This window comes from Pelodiscus sinensis, chromosome 13 (assembly GCF_049634645.1).
Source record: "Pelodiscus sinensis isolate JC-2024 chromosome 13, ASM4963464v1, whole genome shotgun sequence".
Lineage (NCBI taxonomy): Eukaryota > Metazoa > Chordata > Testudines > Trionychidae > Pelodiscus > Pelodiscus sinensis.
Window position 1 is genome coordinate 25764010 of NC_134723.1, and position 27517 is coordinate 25791526.

Consider the following 27517-nt stretch of genomic DNA (forward strand, 5'->3'; position numbering starts at 1 on the left):
GTAATAGTTACGGGTGCCAGAGGCTTCATCAGAAACATGCAGGAAACCTTGCAGTATGTATTTATGGGATAACCTCCCACCAAGGAAGGTTTCTTCTGAATCCCCTCTCTTCCATTAGTTACAGGTTGCTTTATGCTCTAAAGCTAGAGAGCTGTACCCCTTCAGAAACTCTTGTATATGTTTTAAGCTTATAATAATGATGGATAGTCTTGTTATCCAGATAAGTGACTAATCTGCTCTGAATCTTGCTAAGCTTTTGGCCAGAATATTATCCTGTGACAATCAGTTTAGAACTGGACATTTCAATTTCTTTGAATGTTCTTTGTTGTTTATTAGGAACATAGGAATGATAGTTCCCAATTTACCTTTTTGTACAATTTTTTTATTTTGTATACCTTCATCATTGTACTGTAAGGTAAACAGTCCCAATCTTTTTCATACTTTAATCCAAAGACAATTTGTCAATGCCTCTAATCATTCTTATCATCCTCTCTGAACTCCTCCTGAGTCTACTTTCTTTTTTGACATCAGGTGCCGACCAGGCTAAAAAAACATTTTCCAGGTGAGGATGTACCATATGTTCAGTATTATTCCATATTCGTATGCAGTCAAACACTGCTTGCTTTTTTTTTTTTAAATCACACCTGCAAATTAAGCAGAGTTCTTCATGGAACTATCCAGTGAGACCCAAGTCTCCTCCTAAGTCAGTATAATTAATTTAATGAAGCTATGTGTATCATTTTGAATGTCAACACTGAATTTTATCTGTCATTATATCACTTAGCTTAGCTAGAGAGCCTCTTTAATTCCATGATATGGAAGAACCTAGAAGTGGCATCTGCAGGTTTGCAATCTCGCTGCTCACTCCATTTCCAAATAATAAATACCACCAAAGAACAAAACATCTATCAAAATCCATCTTAATTCTATGAATTACAATTATATTTTGTTTATTAGAGGAATATTGGGCAGACGTATTGGTAGCCAATTTTTTTTTTAATTTGAGAATCAGAAATGATTAGTTTTGTGTTTGCTGCATAACTGAGAGCCTAAAAAAAAATAGAGCTGTTGTCAACTAAATAAATTGTTGTTAATTTCTTTCCCCGTGTTCTCAATATTCTATTAAGATAAACTGACAATGTCTCTTTAAAAACAACTTATTGAATGTGGCTAAGTCAGCAGTTACTCGAGGACTAACCAAGTTTCCTGACTTTCATGCAGGTAAACTTTCAATATAGGGTTAGTGTCAAAATTTCTTTTTGGAAATGTAGAATGCAGTCTTTTTCCAGTGATCGAAAAAGCTGAAACTAGTTGCATGTAGTACTAAAATGTGCTTCTGCATGGTATTTTGGTGGCTTCAGTTTTTTTAAGGAGCTGTCAGATGGTTGGATTCTTAGTTCAGTGCTGGAGGCTCAGTACTGCTCCCCTTTGGTGGTAATTCTGGCTGTAGACTGGAAGCAGGATATCGAGCACAATGTTAGTAAATTCAGGCAATGAATACATGGTAGTTTGGGTGGCATACGGGGATGGAATGGAAGCAAGATCAGTTTGCTCATGGAAATATTACATAGCAGTCATCTTAGGTTTTCATGTTCATTGTAGTGTTTCACCCAAAACAAAGTGTCAGCCTAGTAGCTTCACTTTCCCTGAATGTTAGTTACCCACCAAGAGATGCCAATTAGTTTTATCCAGTAGAAATTAGTTATGTGGGTAACTCCTATGTAAAATGTACTGTCCTTGAATTAATATATTGCAATTATTTATCAATGTTATCAAAATAAAAATTATTCTCCAATTTAAATTAACACTTCTCTTACCTTTTTCAGGACTGCCAGTAGAGGGGACTTTGTATTTTCTGCTGATCGTCTGGTAGGTAGAGAATTTCTTGTTCCTGTGCTTTTATAATGCTTGTGTTAAACAGGACTTACGTGCTGGAGCAGTCATAGGGTGGGAGTGATGCATTCCTATATAAAGTGAATATTTGACAGTAACTCTTGTTATAAGATGCCTTCCATGCCAAAGGATGTCACAAACACCTTCAGCCACCTGTGGAACGCAGCAGCTGTTTTAATAGTACACACTACAGACAGTCCCCGAGTTACGCGGATCCGACTTATGTCGGATCCGCAGTTACGAATGGGGCTTTTCTCGCCCCGGAGGACTGGAGCGGCGGGACGCCCAGATGCGCTGCAGTCCCGCCGCCCCCGTCCTCCGGGGCGAGAAAAGCTGCTCCCCGTCTCTCTGGTCTGCAGGGAGACCAGGAGCAAAGCTGCGGAGCACGCCCACAGCGGGACAACCCGGGCGTGCTCCAAGGCTTTGCTCCCCCTCTCCCTGGTCAGCAGACCAGGGAGACGGAGCAAAGCCGTGGAGGATGGGGGCTGCCACCCGCGTCTCCCTGGTCTGCTGGGGGGGGGGGGGGGGTGCAGCTAGTGCCCCCCCCCCCCCCCCCCCCCAGCAGACCAGGCTTTTCTTGCCTACGCCTGGGGTAGAGCAGCTGGGGCGCTGCTGGGTTGGTCCTGCAGCGCCGCTCCTCGGCGCTACTGTACCAACCCGGCAGCACTCCAGCTGTTCTGCCCCAGGCGTCCTGATTCAGCCGCTGCTGGTCAGTTTCAGCAACGGCTGAATCAGGACGCCTGGGGCAGAGCAGCTGGGGTGGTGCTGGGTTGCTCCAGTAGCACCGAGGAGCGGCGCTACTGGAGCAACCCAGCAGCACCCCAGCTGCTCTGCCCCAGGCGTCCCCAAGTCAGCCGCTGCTGAAACTGACCAGGGGCTGACTACAGGAAGCCCGAGGCAGAGTTGCTCTGCCCCAGGCTTCCTGGAATCAGCCGCTGATCAGTTTCAGCAGCAGCTGACTTAGGGACGCCTGGGTTTCTTAAGTTGAATCCGTATGTAAGTCAGAACTGGCGTCCAGATTCAGCCGCTGTTGAAACTGATCAGTTCCGACTTACGTACAGATTCAACTTAAGAACAAACCTACAGTCCCTATCTTGTACGTAACCCGGGGACTGCCTGTATTTATTTTGTTAGTACAGAAGTGAAAATGCATGCATTTTAACATCCCTAGTTTCTACTTCAGTCTGCTAACCTGTTAAAACTACAGATTAAGGTTTTACCTCATCTTATGTAACAAATGGGAAGAAAACTCTTTTTTTCCTAATGAAGACAAGGCTTAAGGAAATACTCAGTTAATAATGCCACTTCCTACAGCACATAGACTTTCCTTGGTGAGCCCAGTCCAGATACTGATGTGAAATGGAACGAAGGCAGGGAAAGGCAGAGAGCAGGGGTTCCTTTGGGATGCCAGGTTGAGAAGGGGGAATGGGAGTCTGTGAGGGAGCAGGAAAGGGGCTGAGGATACACATGGAGGATGGAAACAGGGCTGGGGGGGCATGCAGTGAAGGGGGGTCTCCGGATGCCACCATTCAGAGGCAGGCTCCCTCCTCCCCCTCCATATCCTGTTCCCACTTGGCTGGGTTGGCAGCCACTGCGAATGCTGCTGGGCCTCCTCTTTGTGATGCCTCGGGTTGCAGAACTGCAGCGGCAGGTTCCACCAGGGTGGCTTGGTGCTGGTGCAGCCCAGTCTTCCCCCCAATAGCACAACCTATGTACAAGTGATACTTCCTTTAAGCATTACTAGAATGTACCAGTAAAGAGAGAGCAAGAAAATTTCACTTTTTTTGAAACGGAAAAAGTTAGCAGAGACAGCTTCCTGTTAGCCGGAACTATTAAACTAAAGATGCACACACTGGGCCAAATTCACAGGGATGTCAGTGGTGGTGCAGGACTCAGTTGGACCCACTTCCTGATGTGCAGTTTGGGGTAACTTGTATGGCATGGAGAAAACTGAAAGTGTCTATCTTTCCTGACATTTACTTCTAGCATCTTGCTAATTGCTTGCCTTGTCTTCTAGCCCCTGGGTATGTGGATTACACCAACTCTGACCTACTCACAGATCTAAACCTGTCCATCTCTATAAAACTTTGCTCTAAATAAAAATTCTTGTGGTGTTAACTTTGATAACCCTCATAAACCTTGCCATGCCAATAAAGTTACTGAAATTTCTTCAGCATGACAATAAATGGAAAGGCCTTTGGCACTTACTACAACTGAAGATTTTCCCTTAAACAGACAGTTTGTCTGCACTGGAAACTGGGATGAGAGAGAAAAATGGAAAAGATTCCTGTTGTAGATTTTGCTGTGTCTGGAATGAGGACTGTGGAGATGGATCTTCTCTTATCCATTGATGAGAGAAATATATACTCAGTCCAGTCAGAGCTGGACCAAGCTACGGGCTAACCAGGCTACCGCCCGGGGCTCCCCATTGTAGGGGGCGCCGCGCGGGGCTGCTGGACCGGGCGGGGGCAGGGCTGTGCATGCGCCGGGTGCCTGGGGGTGGGGCTGCACTCCCGGGGCCCGGGGCACACGAATGGCTTGGGCCGGCCCTGGGTCTAGTAAGAGATTGCTTCACTATCATTATACAGTGACTTTTGCTTAATAGGTTTTCATCTTTGCTTGGCTGCGAGTTTTTCTAAGCATTCTGGCCTTTGAATCACTGGATCATTCTGTTTTCTGAATGTTTGGAGCTCCTTTCATGGGAAATAATCCCTGGGTCTGATTTAATACATTTTAAATAATCTTGCCTAGGATATAGCTGCAGTGCTATCATTAGAGAAGGAGTAGGGGTTTTCAGGTCACCTGAAGCTGCAGAACTTACTGGCTCTGTCTCCTGTAGAGACATCACTGCTGAAACTGGGCCATCTTTGTGAAGATGCGATCTCTTTGCAGATCATCCATAATATTAACTGACAGGTGTCAAAGGGAGGGGGTTATATTTTTGTATTGACTGACTTGCCTTGGGGAATTTGCTTTGTGTGTATAGTGCTGCAGTTCCTGAAATGGAGATAGGGATGTGAAAATAAACATTATGGCCTTTATTGACATTCACTGTATGTTGGTAAAACTACTAGAATATGGTACTTTACCTTGATGGGTAAGAAGTCTCTTTAAGTTAATACTTCCTTTGGTTCTACAGATCAGACTTGTGGTTGAAGAGGGATTAAATCAGCTGCCATATACTGAATGCACAGTGACCACTCCAACAGGTAACTGGAATTTTACTCCCCAGCTGGCAGACTTGTCAATAGAAGCTTCATATTATATGTAAAGTAGAACTTAGAATCCTTGTGAGTCTGAATCAGTTGAACATTCAGATAAGAATGTAATGTTAAGGCTCCTCTTCCTGACATTTAAAAAAACCAAACCTTACTGGCTAATTCTCTTTAGCAAAACACAAAAGGGGTCTACACTGGCCCCTTTTCTGGAAGGGGCATGTTAATTTCAGCTATCGTAATAGGGAAATCCGCGGGGGATTTAAATATCCCCTGCGGCATTTAAATAAAAATGTCCGCCGCTTTTTTCCGGCTTTTAGAAAAGCTGGAAAAGAGCGTCTACACTGGCCCCGATCCTCCGGAAAAAGCGCCCTTTTCCGGAGGATCTTATTCCTACTTCAAAGTTCTTATTCCTACTTCCTACTTCATTTTTATTTAAATGCCGCGGGGGATATTTAAATCCCCCGCGGATTTCCCTATTACGATAGCTGAAATTAACATGCCCCTTCCGGAAAAGGGGCCAGTGTAGACGTAGCCACCAGGTTAAATCAGTCTTGCAAAATCATCATGAACATTTACCAATTCAGGTGCCAGATCTTTTCTCTTCACTGTGATTGAGGAAAATAAAATTGAACACATTTTACTTACCCATTCAGGAGAGTGTGTGTGGGCGGGACAGGAGGGTGGCAAGACAGGCAGACTTATGCATATTAAAGAGATCTTCAAAATTTGCTGTGCCTTGTTGTTTACAACCAGGAACCAGTTGGCTATGATGACAGAGGAACAAGAAGTTAGTTTCTGCATCACCAGGGAAGCATTTGTGTGTTAGCCCATTGGAATAATTTTGATTTGTTCCTGTTGACACCAAATATGAGATTACAGACAGGACAGGTTACACAGGAAATAACTTAGATTTAGCTAGAATTTGGAAAAGCAACTCAAAGTAATAAAGCTTAACATTGGTTTAAAAGAAGTGTTGCCTTTCTCTTCTTGAACACTGGGTTCCAATCTAGTCCATGTCATTCAACCATTGTGTCAAAGTCAGACAGGACTCACTCAGATTTGTCAGACCGCTCTGTTTATTAGCAAAGCTGCTTTGCTAATTCACTCAGAAAATGTGAGTGCCACACAAGGTTCAAACTCCTTGATTTATACAGTCAAAAGAAAGCCAAGTTAAGAAGATTAAAAGAGAGACAAAACTTCACATGATTAGTATGAGGCTAGTCAAGTATCTTCATTTCCACATCAAGCACACAGCAATCTCCTGTCCATATCTCCCTGGTTATCTCAGTTGCTTTCTGCCTAACACCTAATGTTCCTTTTCCTATTATCTCAGGCCCACCTGGCTAGCACTTGGATCTGCCTACCTACAAACAACATTAACATACATTTTCTTCCTGTTCAGAGACAAACTTGCAAGTAGGAATAAGAGATCCTCCAGAAAAGGGCTTTATTCCGGAGGATTGCGCCAGTCTAGACGCTCTTTTCCGGCTTTTCCCCAAGCCGGAAAAAAAGTGGCGGCCATGTTTATTTAAATCCCGCGGGGGATATTTAAATCCCCCGCGGATTTCCCTATTCTGACTTGCCTGCTTTGCATGCCTCTTCCGGAGAAGGGGCCAGTCTAGACGTAGCCTTGGTGTCCTCTAGTCCTTATATTATGGGAACTAATGAAGAACTTTTCTTGATGCACCCTCTCCACCCCACTCATGCTTTTATAGACCTCTATCCTATCCCCCGCAGTCTCCTCTTTTCTAAACTGAAAAGTCCCAGTCTCTTTAGCCTCTCTTCATATGGGACCTGTTCCAAACCTCTGATCATTTTAGTTGCCCTCCCCTCTCCCACCCTCTCTCTTCCCCTCTCCCACCTCCTTTTCCCAGTCTCCCCGAGTTTGGTTCAATAAAGAGAGAATCTATTTTTGACCACACGTTTTCTTTATTTTGTACATCAGGAAGGGGGGCTAGGGAAGGGTAAGTGGAAGGAGGTGAGGGAGGAATGGGGTACGAGCCCCCGATGGGGAGGACTGGGCTGGCTCTGCGGGCTTCTGGGGGTGGAAGCTCTCCTGCAGCCCCCCAATTGCCCCCTCTCCCCAGATGGCAGCCTGCGGCAAGTGCAGCCGGTCTGATGGCCGAGTGCTGTGATGTGCCCAGTGTGGGCACTCAGGGCACTCCAAGCCAGGACTGCTTTGCAAGCGGGGAACCCCTGAGAACTGTCTGTCCGGGTTGGGGGTCGGGACCCTTTAAGCACAGCCCTCGGCTAGCCTGAGGCAGCAGCTCCACGCTCTAAGTCCTCATCTGATGCCCTGCCGGCACTGCTTCCGGACATTCCTTAACCCCGGTTCAGGGTCCACTTAATGTGGACATGCTAGTTCGAATTAGCAAAACGCTAATTCAAACTAGTTTTTTAGTCTGGATCTGTTAGTTCGAATTAGCTTCTAAAATGTTCTAAAATTAGATTCTAAAATGTTTTGGCCCGTGAAGCACCTGGCTCAATGTAAACCTTTCCATGGACCACCAGTTGCTAATGAAAACTCACTGTTAATTGCAAAATGGCTTTGCCTTAATTATGTTAGTGTTGCAGCTAGGGAGAACAGTTTAGTTAAAATGCATAATCTGTTTAATAATTTAAATTATCTCGTGTTAGTTTATCAAACTTCATTTTAAATAAAGTAAAATATTAAAATATGAACACAAAAGGTTTAAATTTTTTTTATTTATTTATGGCAGGGGCAGGGAACCTTTTTTGGGTCACGGGCCACTGACCCTCAGAAAAATCAGCTGGGAACCACACAAGTGAGAAGTAAAAAAAAACCCTCCAAAACCCCCCAGCCCTCACTGATCTGGCCCCCAAACTGAGATCCCTCACTCCTCTGGCACTCAATCCCCACAGGGCTAAGGGAAGGGACAGAGAGGACTGATGTTCAAGGTAAGGATGTTAGTTTGCGGTTATCGGGCTAATCATGTAGTCAATACAATTTGTATCAACTACACGATTAGTCAATAAGCGCCACGCTGCAGAGCCGCAGCGAGGGTATCTTCAGGAGCTGGCTGGAGCTGGGATTCAGCAGTCCTGGCTTATGCCAACTCTGGGAGCCACCCATGCTGTGGCTCTGTATTTTAAATGTAGTAAGAATCGCTAGATTCTTACTGCATTTAAAATGCAGAGGTGCAGCGACCACCATAAGCTGGGACTGTGCAGTCCCAGCTGGTGCTGAGTCCAGCAGCCCCCTGTTCACGGCAGACAGCCCAGGCCACCATGAATGGGCTGCTGTCCGAGCAGCCTCTGCCCACGGTGAGCCTTGGTCCACCGCAGCCTCCCTTATCCCACTCGCCACTGCTTCTGATAGAGGCGGGGGGCAGGCAGCACTGTGGAGACAGTCCTAGGCGGAACTGGCTTTTAAGACGGCTCCCCCCAGCACCGGCTATTTCCCCCTCCTTGCTGCCGCTCATGGAGGCAGCAAGGGTTGGGGGAAGCAAGTAGTCGATACTCTACTAAACTACCCAATAAGCTTTTGCGTATCAAGTAGTCGACTACTCCCTAACATCCTTAGTTCAGGGCTTCCCATAGGCCAGATTTACTTTTCTGGGGTTCCGGAGTTAGTGGGTTTTATGGATCCCCTCTTAGGCTCTGGCATGGGGAGAAAAAGAGGGATTCAGTGTGTAGGACAGGGTCACCATTGTGTGGGATAGGGGTAGGGTTCAGGATCTGGGCGGGAGGTGGGGTACAGAAGGGGGAGGGTTGTGAGGTAGGGTGCAGAGGCAGGCTGGGGATAGGATCTCTGGCCAGGAGGGAGGGTGTCTGGCTAGGAGGGAGGTGCAGGAGCAAGGGACAGTACAGAATCTGGCTGGGGGGCGGTGCATCAGGAGCAAGGGAGGGTGTCAGAGCAAGCTGGGAGAGTGGGGGAAGGGGAGTGAGGGGGATTTGGCTGTGGGGTCTGGGTATGAGGGGGAACGCTTACCTGGCTTTGCACCCCCTGTGCAGTGGGGAAAGACTCCAGACAGTGCGCTGTCATTCCCCCAGCATGTGGGAAGGGGGAGGGAGCTCAGTCCCCCTCTGCCCCCATGCAGGGGGATGCCAGTGTAGCCGCAAGGCTGCAGCACCAGATTGGGCTTCCTGCTGAGAGGGCATGGGTGTGTGTGTGAAGAAACCTGGACCTTCCGAGCGGGGGGGGGGGGGGGGGGGGGAGAGAGAGAGAGAGAGAGAGTGTGTGTGTGTGTGTGTGTGTAAATGAGCCTGAGTGCACCCTGAGGGAGTGGCAGTGACCCACCCAGGTTCCGTGAGGCCCTTGCCGAGGCACAGGCAACAGTTCAAAAGTGCTGAGGTCCAGGAGCAGCTACATGGTTCCTTTTGCCCTGGATCTGGTCACCTCTCCCCCTCCCAGCAGCAGCAGCCATTGTAACAAGCTGCTGTCTGCTCAGGTGGAGGAGAAGGCTGCATGGCCGGACCTGGGGCCCCACTCGACAGAGGCAGTCCTGTGGGGGGAAGATGGGGGCTGTGTGGTGGTGGGGCAGTGGGTGGCGGAGTGGCCAGAAAGCATGTGCCACCAGAATCCCAGCCCAGCAGGCAAAGCTCCAATGGAACCGCCTACTGCTCTGCGGGGAGAGGATGGGAGGGATGCTGCTGCGCTGTGCAAGGAGCAATGGCAGTGCATGGACTCAGTCACTTCGTCCCGCAAGTTGGTGTCCCCATCAAGTAGTGAAATATCTGGGCTTTCCAGGACATTTCACTACTTGATGGGGACACCAGAACAGGGTACTTAAAATCGGGACATTCCCAGAAAATTCGAGACGTGTGTTCGGTGTAAGTATAGCATACACGTGTAGCTAGTTACATTCTATAACCTAAAGGGGCAACAAATGGGTTAAAAAGGGGAAATGACTTCTATTGACCTTCAGGTCTGTCTTTCCCTCCACAGGGTACAAGTATGAAGGAGTGAAATTTGAAAAGGGAAACTGTGGAGTCAGCATAATGAGAAGTGGTAAGCCATGATTTCTTAGTGTCTGTGTTTTAAAGCTCTTCTTTAAATATCTTTTCCCCTTGGCTTTTAAGAACAGCAATAACTCCCTTTTACTCTGATAAAATTCACCAAAGTCCTCCAGCATTCTGTCTTCATAAGTGTCTGGTTACAACAAAGTTTACACCCACCACGGTCAAGAACTTTTTATTAATCCCTTAGGGTATGTCTACACTACCACCCTAGTTCGAACTAGGGTGGTAATGTAGGCAACCGGAGTTGCAAATGAAGCCCGGGATTTGAATTTCCCGGGCTTCATTTGCATAAAGCCGGGCGCCGCCATTTTTCAATGTCCGCTAGTGTGGACTCCGTGCCGCGCGGCTACACGCGGCAGGGACTAGGTAGTTCGGACTAGGCTTCCTAGTCCGAACTACCATTACTCCTCGTGAAACGGTAGTTCGGACTAGGAAGCCCAGTCCGAACTACCTAGTCCGTGCCGCGTGTAGCCACGCGGCACGGAGTCCGCACTAGCGGACATTTAAAAATGGCGGCGCCCGGCTTTATCCAAATGAAGCCCGGGAAATTCAAATCCCGGGCTTCATTTGCAACTCCAGTTGCCTACATTACCACCCTAGTTCGAACTAGGGTGGTAGTGTAGACATACCCTTAGGAAATAGAACAGTTGCTGGGGATTTCCTGTGGCTGCTAGAGAAGGGGTTCTCGGTTGAAAACATTCAAATGGAACAAGACCTGCCCTCCTTCCCCTGCTTCAACCCCCATTGTTGCCATTAACCACCCTCTCCTCCCCCCGCCCCCAAAAAAAGACAGTTCTCAAGTAAACTGTGGTTATATGGTAAGGTCCTTGCCCTGGAACCCCTTGAGCCACACCACTAGGAGACCCTCTCTGGTGCAGTCACCTGTGTCTTTTATTGCTTGTGCCAATCTTCCCACCGCTTTCTGTTTACAGAGCTTGGTTTCCCCAGCAGCTAACTCAGCTACCTTCTCCTTCTGGGTGGGGTGCACACACTCAGCCACTCTCTGGCTTCTCCGCTGACTGAGGCCCACAGCTGCTTCCATTAGTTCTTCAGGCATGGGCTTGCTCAGCTGGCTGTAATTGGCTTTTTCAGCCAGACTGTAGTGGCAGAGCTCTGGCTTAAGCCAGCAGTCTGTCTCAGGCTACTGGTAGAAAGTGTTATTTTTTGGGGAATGCTAGGTTTTCTTTTTATCGTTCTTAAAGATCTACTAGCACGAGGCTATCATGTTTTCTCTCCCTTACATTGCATCAATATCTGGAGAGTCACAGATGAGTTTCCTTATCAGTGCTCGAAGTTGTTTTTCAAAACGATTAGGAATGATTAAAATGTTTGTAGGAAATTTTGCTATTGTTTAGATTCTCTATATCCTGTCTTAGGTTAGAGCTTGGAATCAGTGACTGATACTGATCAAGCTAACTTCATTGTTCAAGCAGAGTGAAAACTTCCAGTTAAGGAACCAAATGACTAAAATGGTTAGATTATTACCATAGTTAAATATTGAATATCTCTTTTTAGCAGTAGTAGCTTGTGGTGCTTTCTTTGCTGTGTAATAGGGTTGTTGTTGTTGTTCTTGTTGCTAAACTGGAGGAGAGGCAATGGAACAAGGCTTACGGGATTGCTGCAGATCCATCCGAATAGGAAAAATCCTGATACAGAGTGATGAGGAGACTCAGAGAGCCAAAGTGTACTATGCCAAGTTTCCACCAGACATTTACAGAAGAAAAGTTCTTCTCATGTACCCAATACTGAGTGAGTATCTACGAGTTATTATATAGGATTAAATATCATTTGACTATTGGATACTCTGTGTAAAATTCCCTGAATGTCAGTGGCTATTAGGATTTTGGCTTGCCTTTGGGAAACACAGCAAAGAATTTATCAAGCTCTGCCAGAATAAGCATTAGTCAAAATGCATTAGTTTTTCAGGCATTGTCTTCAAAATACACATGTTGAGGCTGTGGATCTAATGGAAATAAAATAAATGTGGCACAAATCACTTGAGTATGAATGTGAAAAAGGGATGGGGGAGAACTGGGCTTTGCTGTAAATTGACTTTTTTTAATACTGTATATACATTTTAGTACATAAGTGTAGAAGAGGTTTAAAATTGTTGCATGTTAAGCATAGTAAAGTTTGAATTTAAATACATACTAGTTAAGTTACATTTTAAAATTAATAATTCTCTTTAACAGTATACATTAAATTATTTCAAAATTAAACTAATCAGTACCCCAAAGAGGCTTGGAAGCTAGTAGAGCTTATGTTAGGCTGAAGCAAATTTGCTAATACTTTTAATTCTGCTCCTTCACAGGGAACTCTTGATTGCCATTTTCTATTTCAACCGAGACTTCTTGCCTTAGGGACTGAGTCAGATGTCAATGGGCTTTTGGGTCAGGCTCCTAATAAAGTATTTTAGTGCACAGATGCAGTAGCATCCTCAAAGACTAAGCTTCCATAAATAATACAGAGTGAGTGGTTTGTTCTGCAGTAGAAAAGGACATAATCCTTCCATTTACTTACATGCCAGGATTGGTGGCACACTAATCCTCTCTGAATGTGAATTCTGCTTTAATCTAGTTCCAAATAATTTGTGAAGTTTTTCTAGTAAGGGCAGTCTTGTTTTTCCCCCCTCCCAGGCACTGGCAATACTGTCATTGAAGCTGTAAAAGTTCTTATAGAACATGGCGTTCAACCAAGTGTCATTATCCTGCTAAGCTTGTTCTCCACACCCCATGGTAAGTTGAAGGAATAGATGGGGAGGAGGTTATTCACACAACACAGCATTGTACATAATGTGTAGATTTTAAGGAACTCCAGTGAGCTGATTTAAGGTTGTCTTATTTTGTGATTTGAAGTGAGAGAAGTCATAGATTGAGGGAATGAATAGATAAAATGTAAATAAACAAGGTTTAAAGGTAGTTTATAAAATGTGATGTGAAAAGTGTCGGTTCAATGTGATGTTTTCCCCTCTTCTCTGTTAAAGGATATGTTGTATGACTCAATAGCAATCCCATGTGAATAACAGTGGCATCGCCTAGTTAAGACGGGAATATGGTTCCATCTTACTCTGCTGACTTTTGGGGTTTTGAGTGATTTTTGGTTTCTGTTTAGTGGGATAAGAGAACGGAGACATTCTAATGCCTGTCAGAGGTGTTCATGAAATTCAAAAAAAGACGTAGTAGAAAAGGAAAGCCTGCTTGCTCTCAGGACTGAAGACAGAATTGCAGCTGTGAACAGTTCCTGGAAAAACGAATCACATGGTAGCCAGTTACACAGAATGTGTATGTCCTACAGAGCATTGCAAAGCCACCTTTTGTTTGTGAACTCTAGTAGGCCAGCTTTTAGCTGTGGAGAACATAGCTAGGTACTACTTACTGTTGACTTCCCAATCAGTTTTCAAAAATGAAAGCACCACTTCTGTAAACTGCAGGGAGGGATCTTTTGTGGTTTCCTGCTACTGTAGATTTAACACCGGCAGAAATTCTTGCCCCTGTCATGCAGTTAAATAAGACATATCAGACCTGGGTTATTCACAGCACCCTGTAACTACTTTGTTCATCAGAGTAGGACTATACACATCACTTAATCTGTTACAGCCTTCTGATAGCCAGCCAGCTGCACAACCAGGTCTAAATGCAAAAAGTGATTCAAACAGCAGAGGTGATGTACCTGTAGGGGACCAACCTCTGCTCAACTGCTTATAAAATCCTACAGGTGCAGGACTGAACTACAAAGTATAGTTTTAACTATTCTCTTCTCTCTTCCTTAAAAGGTGCCAAATCTATCATCCAGGAGTTCCCAGAGATCACAATTTTAACTACAGAAGTTCATCCTGTTGCACCAACACATTTTGGACAGAAGTATTTTGGAACGGACTGAGACACTTAACACAAACTGGTTATGTTATGTTATGTATGATATTACAATGGTTTTTTTCTACGTTTTATTATTTGTAGCAGGGTTGGCTGTGGGCCTATTTATAAACTTTTCTGGCCAACTGGGAAAAATATTTCATTTTTATTTGGTTACTTTTTGAACACTGAATCAGATGCAATAATGAAGGACATTCAATTATTATAAATTAAAGCCAGTTTAATTACGTGCTTTTGGAAATTGCTGCACACTCAATGCTTAACTTATCCTTTCATTACCCTGCTTCGTGACTGTTTGCTATTGCAAAATAAAATCATGCCGTAAAGCATGCCATGTAGATTTCATTTTATGGTGGTACATTTTGATTGTGCTGGTGTAGTCATTACAGATTATTTTTAATAATTCAAAAATCATGAAGGCACTTTGTCTATGCAGAGTTCATTAGCACTAGTGGTAGATTTCTGAGCTCTGGAGGGTGTCCACAACCATGGATTTCAACTCCTTTTAGGCCACTGTGTTCTCTCTGGATTAATTCCAAATAGTAAAACATTTTGTAGGTTTCAGCTCTCTTATACTGAAAAGTAAAGAAACCTTCTCACCAATATAACCCACACACTGCTGTAGTGAAAATGCTCAAATGGCTACTGGGAACAGTACCATATGGTCTTTAAAAAAACCCAACAACCTCCTATACAAAATACTTGGCAATTGTGCCTCATTAAAACCTGTGTGTTAAACTATGTATGTGTTATAATTAATAGCCATTTAAACATATGTAAACTGTCAGATGACGTGATGCCTGCCTTCTTGCCTGACCAGCCAGTATTCTTTAGAAAGGAGTGTGTTGGTTGCCATCTTGCACTTTAAGTATTTACACCTTTTTACTGGATATTAACGCAAGCTAAAACTCTGAAACCGTTTAAATGTAGTTCTAGCTTTACTGTATAATTTTTACTTTTTAAGTCCTGTACCTTTAAGTCCTCATCTAATTAAAAAAAAAAATTTTTTTTTGCTTCTCTTGCTAGAGCAAACTGCTCTGGGTTTTCAAAAAAATTACAGTAAGACGACCTTTTTTGAACAGGATAACAACTGGATTACCTGCTTGTAAACCTTGTACCTTACCTTGACATGTTACTTTACAGTATTTAAGTTTAAGGGATCTTTTAAAAATGCTATAGTGTGGTATTACTGGTAAAGGCAGGAAGCTTAATAAGGTGGATACAAACTCCTCTCTAAAAGACAAGCTGGTGCAGGTATGCTCTCACCAGGGCAAAGGAGGAAGGAATTGGTCATGCCCCTACTGCAGCGAGATCATCTCAAACCTCCTAAATGGGAATGGGCGATCACACTCTTAGCTGTCTGAGGATATTTTGGGCTTACAAAACCACAAGTCCTTTCCTATGAAATAATGCTCTGGAATAACTTGTGGCCAATAATCAACATCAATATAAAGATAAAACAATTTTAATGCAGTTCTTTACTGCAGTACAGTATAAATCATGCGATTTGCTAGTAAAAAACAAATAGAAAACAATGCATAATATACAGTATTCAAACCATAAAAACTCCTTGAAAGTGCTACTGAAACTTACTTACATCAAATACAGAGAATGTTGGCCAATAAAAATTGTGGCTTATACAGAAAGTTTTGTAAAAATCCATTTGACACTAAAAACCAATGCCAGCATAGCTAATAAACTCTTGAAACTACACAAAAACATTCCCAATGCTGTCAGACTTTTCATATTATTGAAAACATTTGCTCCCCCATTACCATAAGGAAGTGTGTGAAAACATAAATATATTTATCTAAAACCCCCTCATGCAGTTCCAAGTTAGCACCATCTAGTTGAATACTCCAGTTATCACTGCTTTTTAAAAATATATCTTGTAGATTCAAAGAAAACACACTTATTAGGGCCATGTTATGCCAGCAGATAACTTAGTGCATGTGTATAACACAGAACTAATTTAAATAAAATGAAAGTCCTGTTTAAAGTTGCTGGCATAATATGGCTTATTATGCTAGTTTACTTTGGTGTGAAGGAAAAGTTCTTTGCACTGGTTGTTAACATTAAAGGGGACAATTGACAGTAGTTTTTTTTTTTTACCCAAAACTTACGGCTATTATTTTTCTCCCCACACAAAGCTTTATCAAATCAGTTATGAGTAGCCCAGATAAAATGTTCAGTTTGATTCAGACCTTCTCCAGAAAAAGAATCCCATACTTGAGCAGCAGGAAATGAAGCTGACCACTCAAAATCATTTTTGAAGTAGAGTAAAATGTTAAACAGAATAATTAATGAAAAATGAACTCTTAACAGGTTGAAGGTTGTTTACATCTGGCAAAGTAAGAACTTTAAAAAATACTTGTTTTGAAATGCTCCTCTTTTAAAAACTTACTGAATGGGAATATCCCTTGACTAAGTGATAGCTCCAGTCATTCCCTAAAGGAGGATACCTAAACACTTTACAAAAGAACTGGCGGAAGTTAAAATAGACACTCTGCCTAAATGAAGCAACCTGAATTTTTAAATGGTACTTGGGGCTTTGTCTACACACAAATTATTCTGGAATAGCGATTAAAACTTAAATTCACACCCTACCTTCCACTAGAATAACTTTCATGTGTAGACAAGATCTTAGGCTAGGGGTCGACAACCTTTTCAAACCAAAGAGCCAAACTACATTAAAATTCAGAACAAGTGGTCAACAAAGAGATGTATAAGAATGCCCATTTGCATGACTTAAAATATGCAACTTATTATTGATAACTGACATGATTAATAATAGCATAAATGAAACATTGTACTCAGACTTTATTTAATGGGATGTTGTCTGCTGCTGCATCTTTTCACACATTTCTTTGAAGTTAATGTAATTACGGGTCAAATCCAGCTTCAGACATGCATTCAGGTTGTCTTCTGTCAATCTTATGGCAGGGGACTGGGGAAGCAGGAGTCTGTGTTGGGGTGTATGAAGGGCTCAGGCCAGGGGATTTGGGTATGATGGACTTGGCACAAGGTTGAGGTGTGGGTGGGTGCAAGAATGTTTATGGCAGGAGTCTGGGGAGATAAGAGACTCAGGGTGGAGAGTTCAGGTGTATAAGGGGCTCAGGATTGGTGTGGGGGTGGTACAGAAGTGTTATGACACTGCAGCCAGATGAGGGCTTGTCTCCAACTGGGGGCTTGTTGGCCAGGCTTTATTTTTAAATAAAGTAAAATATAATGTCCAACACAAAAGGTTTCAATATTGTCTTTATTTATGGCACGGGAGGGGAATCCTTTTTGGGTCAGGGCCACTGACCCAATCAGATGGGGACCACCCAAGTAAGAAGAAAAAAAACACACACCCTCCAAAAATCCCTAATCCTAAAATAGTGGGGGGAGAGCCAGGGAGGAGTAGTTCACAGTCTTGGGCCAGATTTACTCTTGTGGAGTTCCAGGGTTAGTGGATTTTGTGGTTCCCCCTCAGCCTCTGGGTTGGGACCAAAAGTGAGGGGTCCAGTGCAAAGGACAGTGCTACTGGTGGGATAGGGATGGGAGTGCAGGATTTGGGCAGGAGGTGGGGTGTAAGAGAGGGTGATGGTATGAGGTCTGGTTAAGGGGCAGAGGGTAAGAAGCAAACAAACAAGAAGCCCCCCCAACCCTCACTGATGATGTGGCTCCCAACTAAAATACCTCACTCCCCTGTTGCTCAGGGAGGATAGGTTCAAGGGGTTAAGTGAGCAGGACAGGGTTGCCAGTGAATGGGATAGGAATGGGAGGTGCAAGATCTTGGTGAGAGGTTGTGTATAGGAGGAATTGAGGGTGCATGGTCTGGGTGGGAGGTAGGATGCAGGAGCAGGCGGGGAGAAGGATGTCTGGCCAGGGGCAGACTGGCAAGGGTGTAATGGACAAGAGGCAGGAGCAGGCTGGGGAGAAAGGAGCCAGTGAAAGGGGTTCAGGTGCGGGGTGTGGGCATGAGGAGGTGGAAGGGCACTTGCTTTTGTGCCATGCTTAACAGGCCTCCCGTGCACTGGAAAGAAGCCTCCAGGAATTTTGGCTGCTTGTTTCCCTCACAAACAAGGGAAGGAAAAGGGCAGCACATGCTCCCTGCTTGTTCCCTGCACACTGGATCTGGCAAAAGGCTCAGGGCTTTCTCCCCTGCAGGAAGCTGGCGCTGTCATTCCAACCTTCTAGGGGGCCATAAGGCTGTAGCGCCAGCACTGACTCCCTGCTGTGGGAGTAACTGGGGCGGGGGACTGATTAGCCATATCTAGCTCCCTAGTGAGCCATATTTTGCTCGAAAGCCATAGGTTGCCGACCTCTTAGTCCATGTCTTCACTAAATGGAAGATCGATGATGTCGTGATCAATCTTCTGGAGTTCAATTTAGTGAGTGTAGTCAAGACTTGCTAAAAGCATCTGGTACACCTGGTTCTGAGAGAAGTAAGGATAGCCAACAGGAGCATTTGCTCCCGTTGGTCTCCCGCTGTGGAGACAGTTGGGAAACACAAAACAAGGTATATCTACTTCAGAAATGTACTTAACATAGTTGGAGTTGTGTATCTTGATTAGATGTTCCTTTTAGTGTAGACCTGGTCTCAGGCACTAGGCTTTGGCTTCTTTACCCATAATCTGCATCAGAATTAGGATGGTTTGTTACAAGGTTAGGGATACCATATGCCTGTGTCATGAATTTGAACACAGTGCCTAGGGGAGAAAGAGAAAGATATATACACCATGAAGGAGCTGCATGGAAGGAAACACATTGTCTATAATAGATGCTTTACTGCAAAGCCTTTGCAGATGGGGAAGAGACACCTTTTTGTCCTTTGATTTGATCCAAAGTTAGTTACAAGTAGCAAAAATGTTCTATTTAGTAAAATCACCTTTGCATTACATGGTCTATTTATATTAGCATCCAGTGCAAAAATAATACTTTTCCTAAGCAAAACTGTAATAAAAGCAAGAATGACCTCTTTGTCCATTTTGTGTATTTTAACAATCAAGGACTTTTCCAATACCAGTTGTACTCCTGATGCTCAAACCTCAAATCCTGATATAGAATGCATATTTTTAAACAGAATCTTTGCAGGCTTAACATATTTTTGTTCTGACTTGAAATAGAATGTAAAGTCCAATAACCACCAATTTTTAAAATTTCAAGATGTAGCCAGAAAACAATAAAATATTCTTTTAAAAAACAATCAGGTATTTAAGCATTCAAAGAAAAATATAGAAAATTGGATCTCACTGCAGTGAGCGAAAAACTAAATCAGAAAGACAGGGGAGATGTATAGATACCCATCACCAAATAACTGGCATTGTAACAACATTTTAAAAAGATTTTTCCATCTACTCTCTGCTAAAGTAATTAAAGGAAAAAGTGAACCTGGCTGAAAAATTATCAATTGTAAGACATTTGCATGTGATCAGAAGGAAAAAGAATATAAAGTAAAAAGAGTTTAACTAAATGAAGAAAAACCTGTAAAAACTAAAATGAGCAAACTGATATAATCTTGGTGGCCTGTTAATGATCCAAAAAGTGAATCAATAGAGATGAAATAAAAAGAGGAAAGGATAAGGAAAAATACATATTCAATGCCCCATCTCTGAATTGGTTGCCATCTTACCAGCTGGTGACAGAACATTAATTTAAATGAAAAAGCAACTCTGCCATGCAAATGCTTTTAATTGATAGTTTGTGGGGGAAAATCTCAGCCTGTTTGAAATATTCTGCAGCAGAACACCCACGGACAACTGAAAAATACCCATAAGAACAAGATATTTTTCAAGTAGCTCAGTTTCAAACCACTGTAACACCGACACAAAAAGAACGTATAACATTGAGCTGACTCAGGCCTAACAGGCTAGGTTCAGCAGTATTTTGTTAACCTGCTTACAATTATTACTGGTCAGTTCTCTTAACACTTCTGTGAAACAATCAGCCATATTTAATGGCAAGTCTGCTGTGCTGGCTTAACAACTGTACTGAAGGCAGTTGTTCCCAGAATGCAACTTTAAAATCTCTACACCCCCATGGTTAGATACAAAGAAAGTTTTCCTGACATGTCACATTCATATTGTGTTACAGACTTTATGCAGCTAGTCTGGTAACTGGTACAAAACTGTGCTTTCAGCCAGTGCCACAGTACACACCTACACTTCAAATACACTGCAGATTTGCTGAACCACAGCTCTGGCCATTTCTGGGAAGTAAACATTCATCACACTGTCGTGCTAATAGAACGCTTCCTAGTCCTGATCACAGTACACCTACATGCAACAAGTACAGTCTATTAAAAATGTACAGTACTGCTTGCTTAAAGGAACACAAAAACTTACTCTACTCCGAAACATCTTTCACTGATTCAGCAAGAGTCCAAATTTACAAAACAAACTGCAGTGCAGAGATGTTTACAAACACTAATTCCTCGGAAAAGAATTCACAAGTGAAGGAGGGGCCTTATCACAAGACACCCTGTGCTGCCGATATGATGCCTTACCTGTTTATCAGTGGGATATTTTGAATTGTTATTCATCAGACAGGCAGTTTGACAGAATGATTCATATTACAGTAAAATCTACCCATAGCCTTCTTTGTACGTAGGGTGATATTCACTGGGAAAAGCATTTATAGTACTTGTGGTCAGTTCTGTTGTGGAAAAGGAAGCGGAGGATAGGACAAATAAATTATTATCATCTCATGTGAGTACCACAATCAGTATAAAGTGAATGTGCTTTTGGATGGGGGATTCAATCCTCAGGTTTTTAGACTATGATCTAAATTAATGAAAAATATTTAATGTTTAACATTTCCAGATACTTTAGGAACCCATGTTCAGCTTTTAATCTTTAGTTCTCTGGTCTGAATTCAGTTCAGGTGGGCTGTGACTAAAAATTACACTCTGATTGTTATTTGGTGAATTACATAAATTGAGTTTAGGGATTTTAATCCAGTTTCCAGATCCAGAGCACATAAAGCCACCACAGATAGCACTAACCGGCAACGTAGGTCCATTTGAGCCTTCATTTCTCAAAGCAGGCTGTCAGCTATTATAGCCCTAGAGGTGTTCCCTTCAGAGGAAAGTTCATATTGCTGCCACTAGTACTGTGCCCAGTTTGTAGCTAAACAGTACAGTTTGCAGGGCTCTCCATTTAGCACCTCTGAGGAGTACTGCATTCATATAATTAAAAAATAAATGTTGGGATATGCTAGAACGGTGTTTCTCAACCTTTTTTTTTTATAAAGCACCCCTTTTAAATAATATATATAAGTACCCCCCCTTTTTTTAAAAAAATTGTAAGTACCCCCAGAACCTATAGTTATAGAGAGACATTTTTTTTCTACTATTGCAACACATTTGTTTAAACAACTTAATAGTAGCCGGTCGGGCGATGACATTTTTGGATGTAAAAAGTACAAAATAATAAAGCACTGTAAAACTTAAAACAAAAATTAAGTTTTCTCCAAGTTTCAGTTGTGTTGACATATCCCCCCAGACTTCTCTCAAGTACCTCTAAGGGTGCTCGTACCACTGGTTGAGAAACACTGTGCTTGAAGGATTGTGCTCCAAACGTTTAATAGAGTTTTAATTCCTGTTTTCTGGGATTCATTTTACACCTGTGAAGCCCATTCTTTACCTTGGCAAGAACAGACACACAACTGGATCCTGCTGATATCATAGGACTTCTTGTTTCTTTTTGTGGTGTAGCATAAAAATATGCCTAGCAAATAGCACCAGTGAAAAAGAAAATGCGTATTTCCCTTAAATGTACAGGGTTATTGTAATGTTAAAAATCATACTCCTGGCTGACTATTTTTACCTCCTTTTGTCACCTATCACAATGATTAGAGAAACAGTCTGTTTTTTCAGTGCATTTATGTAGTGCTTTTGATAGCACAATGTGAATTTCCCCTAATGTTCATGTGCAACTTTCCTGCAACAACATGGAAGGAAAGAGGAAATCATTTAAAAGAATAAATGGGAAACTGACTATAAAATCACAACACATCACAGATACTATTGAAACTATTTAACTCAATATTTACGTGACTAGATTTCAAGCTGACAGAATCCTTTTGAATGATGAAAAATACTGATGAAGCGTCACACTTCTTAGTATGTCATCGTCTGTGACTTTAGGAATACAGCTATAGTCACAATACATCATCAAAGAAGGGAAACCTCAGCAGAAATATTTTGAGGTGCTAGGGTTCCCCAAAGGACCTGGTTATTCATCTACATGCAGCTAGGAAGAAGGCAGATCCAGAAAATCTCTTAAGGAAGGGAACAAAGGCACACTGTATCTCTTAATTTTTAGCATAACTATGTTCAATACAGTTTTCTGTACTTAGCTTCTTTCTGGGGATGTAAGGTTTTCACACAACTCTACTCTGTTGCATTGGCCTGCAGCATCCACAAGTTAGATCTACAATTATAGTACGATCATTTCTTCTGGGCAAACAGGTTTATTTTGAACACTGGTTTATTGTGTCAGACACTTCTACTCTGTACTATATTTGTCATGCTTCACTTTAATTCATCTTCAGCATTTATTTTATTCTCTAAGTACATGTAGTTTTGAGCTTCTTAAAAACTGACTGCTGTGAATGTTAGGTACTGATTTTTTTAAAGTGCATTTTGAACTGCTAAGTAACTATTAGTTTCTTTCTGAACAGGAGATAGTTGCCAAGTTAAAAGAATAGCTTTTAAAATTAGCATATTTAAATTAAGCATGGACATTTCAAATGGTATTTCAAAATACCTACAATTACTTCAGACTGTCCCCTGTTATGAACTGGAGAGCAGTATAAACACTGAAGGTCTGCCATTTTAATGATGATTGCTACAGGAAATCCAGCTTGATTTTATCTACCATGAAAAGAAGGTCAAAGTTGCAGCCAGCGAGCAGAGAGGAGCAACTTGTATAGCCCATTCTATATACTCTCCGGCTACTACTGATCAGTAAGCTTTGGCAAAAAATGAAAGAATTACATGGCTGTAAACAGCAAAACAAAACAAGAGAGATAAAAGCCCACCTAAAAAAACCTCAGGAGCTCTATGTGGCTCTGGCTACAGCACTGTTCTTCCTGCCCTGAAGGACACAACAAGCTAGTGGACAATATGGCAGCTTCCTGCTTCATTTCTTACCTACATTTTTATACACAAGAAATTTTAAAGAGTTAGTAGTGATTCAGGGAAAGATTTTTAAAGGCACAGTTAAGTACCTATCTTCCATTTATTTTCCATGGGAGTTAGAAACTTACCTGCTATTATTTCCTTTGAAAATCTCCCTTTAAACACATTTTGCATGAGATTAGGTAATTACTTTGATTTCACTGCCATCTTTCCTCAATATTTCACACAAAATAATGTAATGAAAGGAAAAAGTCTTAACAGAAGTTGACTAAGGATTATTAGACACAGTAATGGGCTTAAACTAAAGAAAAGAAGATTTAGATTTGATAAAATTCATGCTACCTAAGAGGACCTGATAACAGAACAGCTATGAAATAAGGTGTCTGAGGTCCTATCAATTGGGAACATGCAAAAATTAATTAGCTAGCACACTCAAAACAGAGATGAGAAGAGAACCCACACTAGGATACGGGCATGCTCTGAAGTCATACCTACCCCAGCTTCTAGGAGTTAAATTGGATGATTGTCAAATATGTTGCTGCTGAAAGCAAGAGTTTAATTACTAGCTCCATGATTTAAATTCAGAGATGAAAGACTAGTATAAAATGTCTCTCCCAAAAGCAGTGGTTCATATTTGTGACAGAAGATGGGAGGACTGTTATTTACATGGGGGCACTTTTCTCTGAAATTTTCAGCTGCTACTACTGGTGTATCATCCTCTCTTAGAAGCAACAGAAGAGTCTCAGGGAAAAAAGTCTATTCTATAGATAAGGCCTTTGTCACTAAACAGACATTTATCAAGCACTTTCTCATCACATCTACACTTGCTGTTTCAGGGACTGTCAACAGTAAAGACTGATACTAAATAAAAAGCTGAATCTAAAATGATATATAGTAAGCATATTGATTGATCTTATGAACTAAGCTTAAGAACTAATAGTATTGTCAATACATTCGTGTTATGAAACAAACATCTAATTTCCAACATGGATGATGATGGAGCTGCCAAGCCTGAATCTTAGAGGTGGAAAGAGAAAATTAAAACCTATAACTGCGTAACATGTACAAACCAAACTGCCAGTTCCACTACCTAGTATAAAATTCTTGATTGCAAAACTAGTTTAAAAAAATCTATAACAATGCTGTTCAGTCAAAGGAATGCAGATTAACTGGAAAATCTGACCATAGCTTGGTGCTATCAAATCTTAAAAACACCAGTCAATACATTTAATCAGACAGAAATTTAAGCTAATACAATACATCAGCTGCTATATGCAGGATTATGGGGCTAAACTATTTTAGTTGAGGTTGGGCTCCCATCACTGCGAGAGCCATACATTCAATACAAGTCAATGTTTATGGAACTGCAAACATTTTATTAAAAACCTTTGTAAAATGTGGATCTTGGTGGGAAGGGGAAGAAGACTGTGCTCTGTGTGACTGTTAGATATCCATATTTTAGGCCTGGGAATTAAATGAAGTCATTACATTGTCTAAAATTCCCTTTAACATTTGAGTATGTGCTACAGGATTGTGCTTTAAGGCCAGTAAACCTCAAATTCTTATGGCAGATAATGCATTTCTAGACAAAAGCATCAGTGGTCTTGGCATATTAACTTTGATTCTGCCAGCATGAGCAGGTATTTTATGCACAAATACAGTTGCATGTATTTGTATGTTATCTAAATATACACTGCACGTACACACAAAGGGCTCCACCAATTTTAGGCCCTGATTTGGCAAACCTGATTCACATTGAGTAATACTTAAGCAACTCTGTTGATTCATGTGTAAATTTTACTCACCGTGAGTAAAGGCTGAAGAATCAAGCCCAAGCTAAACAGCCTGCCTGGGAATATAAAGACCTGAAGTATTCTGAGATTTAGAGTTCCTGGTGTTTGCAGCAATGGGAAAGCCTGTGGAAATGCATTTATACCAACACCTTTCACCTATTATGGATATAATTATTTACATATATATATTATCTATTAAAAGGGAATGATTCATGCCAGTTTTCCCTGACCATTTTCAATGAAACTGCTCCACTTAGACATTAATTTAAAAAACACCCTGAACTTGTAAAGCCCTGAAAGATCTGCCCAGCAGGTATTCTGGACAATCAGTCTAGAATGTTAGGATTCCAATCAGATAACGCTTCATCATATTTTCTTATCCTGAAGATCCATTTCCTTCCTCATCTTCAATTCATTGTGCAAAGAGAAGATGCTGGCTCCTGAGAAGAAGCTGTAATTTAAAGAAACAGGAAAAATAAGCTAAGCATTGTTCTGACACCTGTTCACTTCAATACTTTGCCATCTCACTAGCACATTCAACGCATATAAGCCAGCAAGGGTATGTCTAGATTACATGCCTCTGCCGACAGAGGCATGTAAAGTAGGCTACCCGACATAGTCAGTGAAGCCGGGATTTAAATATCCCCAGCTTCATTAAAATAAAAACGACCGCCGCGCTGTTCTGGCTCAGCTGTTTGTCAGCACAGCACGCGAGTCAAGATGCGGATTGGTTGACAAGGGAAGCCTTTGTTGACCGCTCCCTTATGCCTCGTGAAACGAGGTTTACAGGAGCGGTCGACAAAGGTTTACTTTGTTGACCGATCTGCATCTTGATCTGTGCTCTGTGCCAACGATCAGCTGAGCTGGCACAGCACGGTGGCCGTTTTTATTTTAATGAAGCCAGGGATATTTAAGTCATGGTTTCATTGACTATGTCAGGTAGCCTATTTTACATGCCTCTGTCGGCAAAGGCATGTAAGCTAGACATGCCCCAAGTGCCTTTCAATAGTTAACAAGATTTGCAACTTTTCCTTCCTAGGTTGAGAGTATCATCATCTTCAGAAGAAAGTACATGAATATGCAACAGATGTAACAAATACTTTATCAAATAGTTTTAGGGCCTGTCTTCATGTAGCACACGATAGCGGTGCAGCTGTAGAGCTTTAGTGAAGATGCTACTACATCATCACCATAGCAAATCCACCACAGTCGCTATACTGAGCAAAAAAACTCTACACCCAACACAGCACTGTCAACATGGGAGGGCGGCAGGGTTAGGTCGATATAACTATGTCTCTCAGGGCTGTGGATCTTGGCCTTCGACCTTGACTATGTCTACACTGCAGAGCTTTTCCAGGATACCCAGAGGCATCCAAGGAACACTTCTGCTTTTCTGGAAAAAATTTTTAAAAAGCAGACGTGTTTTTTCCGGCATCCCTGTAAACCTGATTCTACAAGGAAGACGAGATGTTCCAAAAGAGGGTTTTTTCCCAACATTTGGCCCCATGTAGATGGGCCAAATGTTGGAAAAGCCTCTTTTGGAAGAAAAGTGGAATCTTCTTCCAAATTTTCTTTGTAGTGTAGACATAGCCCTCTTCTTTGAAGCCTGGTACTAGATTGTAGAATACGCAGCATTAGAACAGAATATACAATTACTCAACACACTGAACAAAGCTCTTTGTCTACCCACTGCCCTACCTACAGCACAGAAAGAGAAGTAGATCTGTCTCCTAAGTCAGTGCTGCCTCATTGCCTGGCTCCTCACAGAGACTTGAGGAGGGCATAGCTTATAATTGAGTGGACTCGTGACAGCCCATCCCAATATTGTGAAGGCCAGAATGTATGGGAGCTAAGTTGATGGATCAGTGATATTCTGACACAAAGGACCTGACTCCTCTCCCAGTCCATGCCATCTGCTGCTATACCCAGGGTCATCCATGATGAGAAAAATCCACATGGGAGAGTCACTACTGACTTGAACATTGTAAGGTACTGTAGTTTAGGCTTGAGTTTTGCATAAAAGAGGACTTTACATGTAGCATGGCTATTCCCAATTCCTCTCTACTCTACAGATCCTACCCATCACTTTACATGAAACAGTACTTCATTCCTGTGGTTATGTAGGGGAGAGATACGATTACATCTTAGGGAATATCCTGCCCAGCCACATTCCACCACCAAACACCTCACAACTGTTTGATCCTTTACTACAAGTTAAATGCCTTTCAGTGCTCTTCTGGGCTATGTAAACCAAAGGGAGCTTTTAGCTCTCAGAAACAGGTCAGAGTTATGGAAATTTTATTTTCTAGATCAGTGTTTCTCAACCAGTGGTACTAGTACCCTTAGGGGTATGTCAATACAACTGAAATTTGAAGAAAACTGTTTTAAGTTTTACAGTGCTTTATTCTTTTTGTAATTTTACCACCAAAAATTTCATCACCCGCCCAGCTACCATTAAGTTGTTTAAACAAATGTGTTGCAATGGTAGAAAAAAATTGTGTGTGTCTGAAAACTGTAGGTACTGGGGATACTTATAATTTTTTTAAAAAAAGGGGTATTTTATAAAAAAAGGTTGAGAAACACTGTTCTAGATCTTTGAACAAGAAAGAAAGAATACTAAAGGCAACAGTC

The 27517-nt window shown here is 42.2% G+C and overlaps 2 protein-coding genes across 3 annotated transcripts in view; one reads left to right on the forward strand and one right to left on the reverse strand.

Moving 5' to 3' along the window:
- UPRT (uracil phosphoribosyltransferase homolog) overlaps positions 1-14295 on the forward strand; it is a 27239-nt gene extending 12944 nt beyond the window's left edge. Inside the window, exons 2-7 of the mRNA XM_075940894.1 lie at positions 1827-1869; positions 5033-5102; positions 10021-10083; positions 11682-11843; positions 12731-12829; positions 13867-14295. Coding sequence (XP_075797009.1) covers positions 1827-1869; positions 5033-5102; positions 10021-10083; positions 11682-11843; positions 12731-12829; positions 13867-13973 — 544 coding nt within the window. The 3' untranslated portion in view covers positions 13974-14295. The remainder of the gene's footprint in view (positions 1-1826; positions 1870-5032; positions 5103-10020; positions 10084-11681; positions 11844-12730; positions 12830-13866) is intronic.
- Positions 14296-14923: 628 nt separating this feature from the next.
- The window catches only part of ZDHHC15 (zDHHC palmitoyltransferase 15), a 226177-nt gene continuing 213583 nt past the window's right edge, over positions 14924-27517 (reverse strand). For both annotated transcript variants that reach the window (XM_025178030.2, XM_075940891.1), the window contains one exon: positions 14924-25337. The gene's annotated coding sequence lies outside the window, so the exon portion shown is untranslated. The remainder of the gene's footprint in view (positions 25338-27517) is intronic.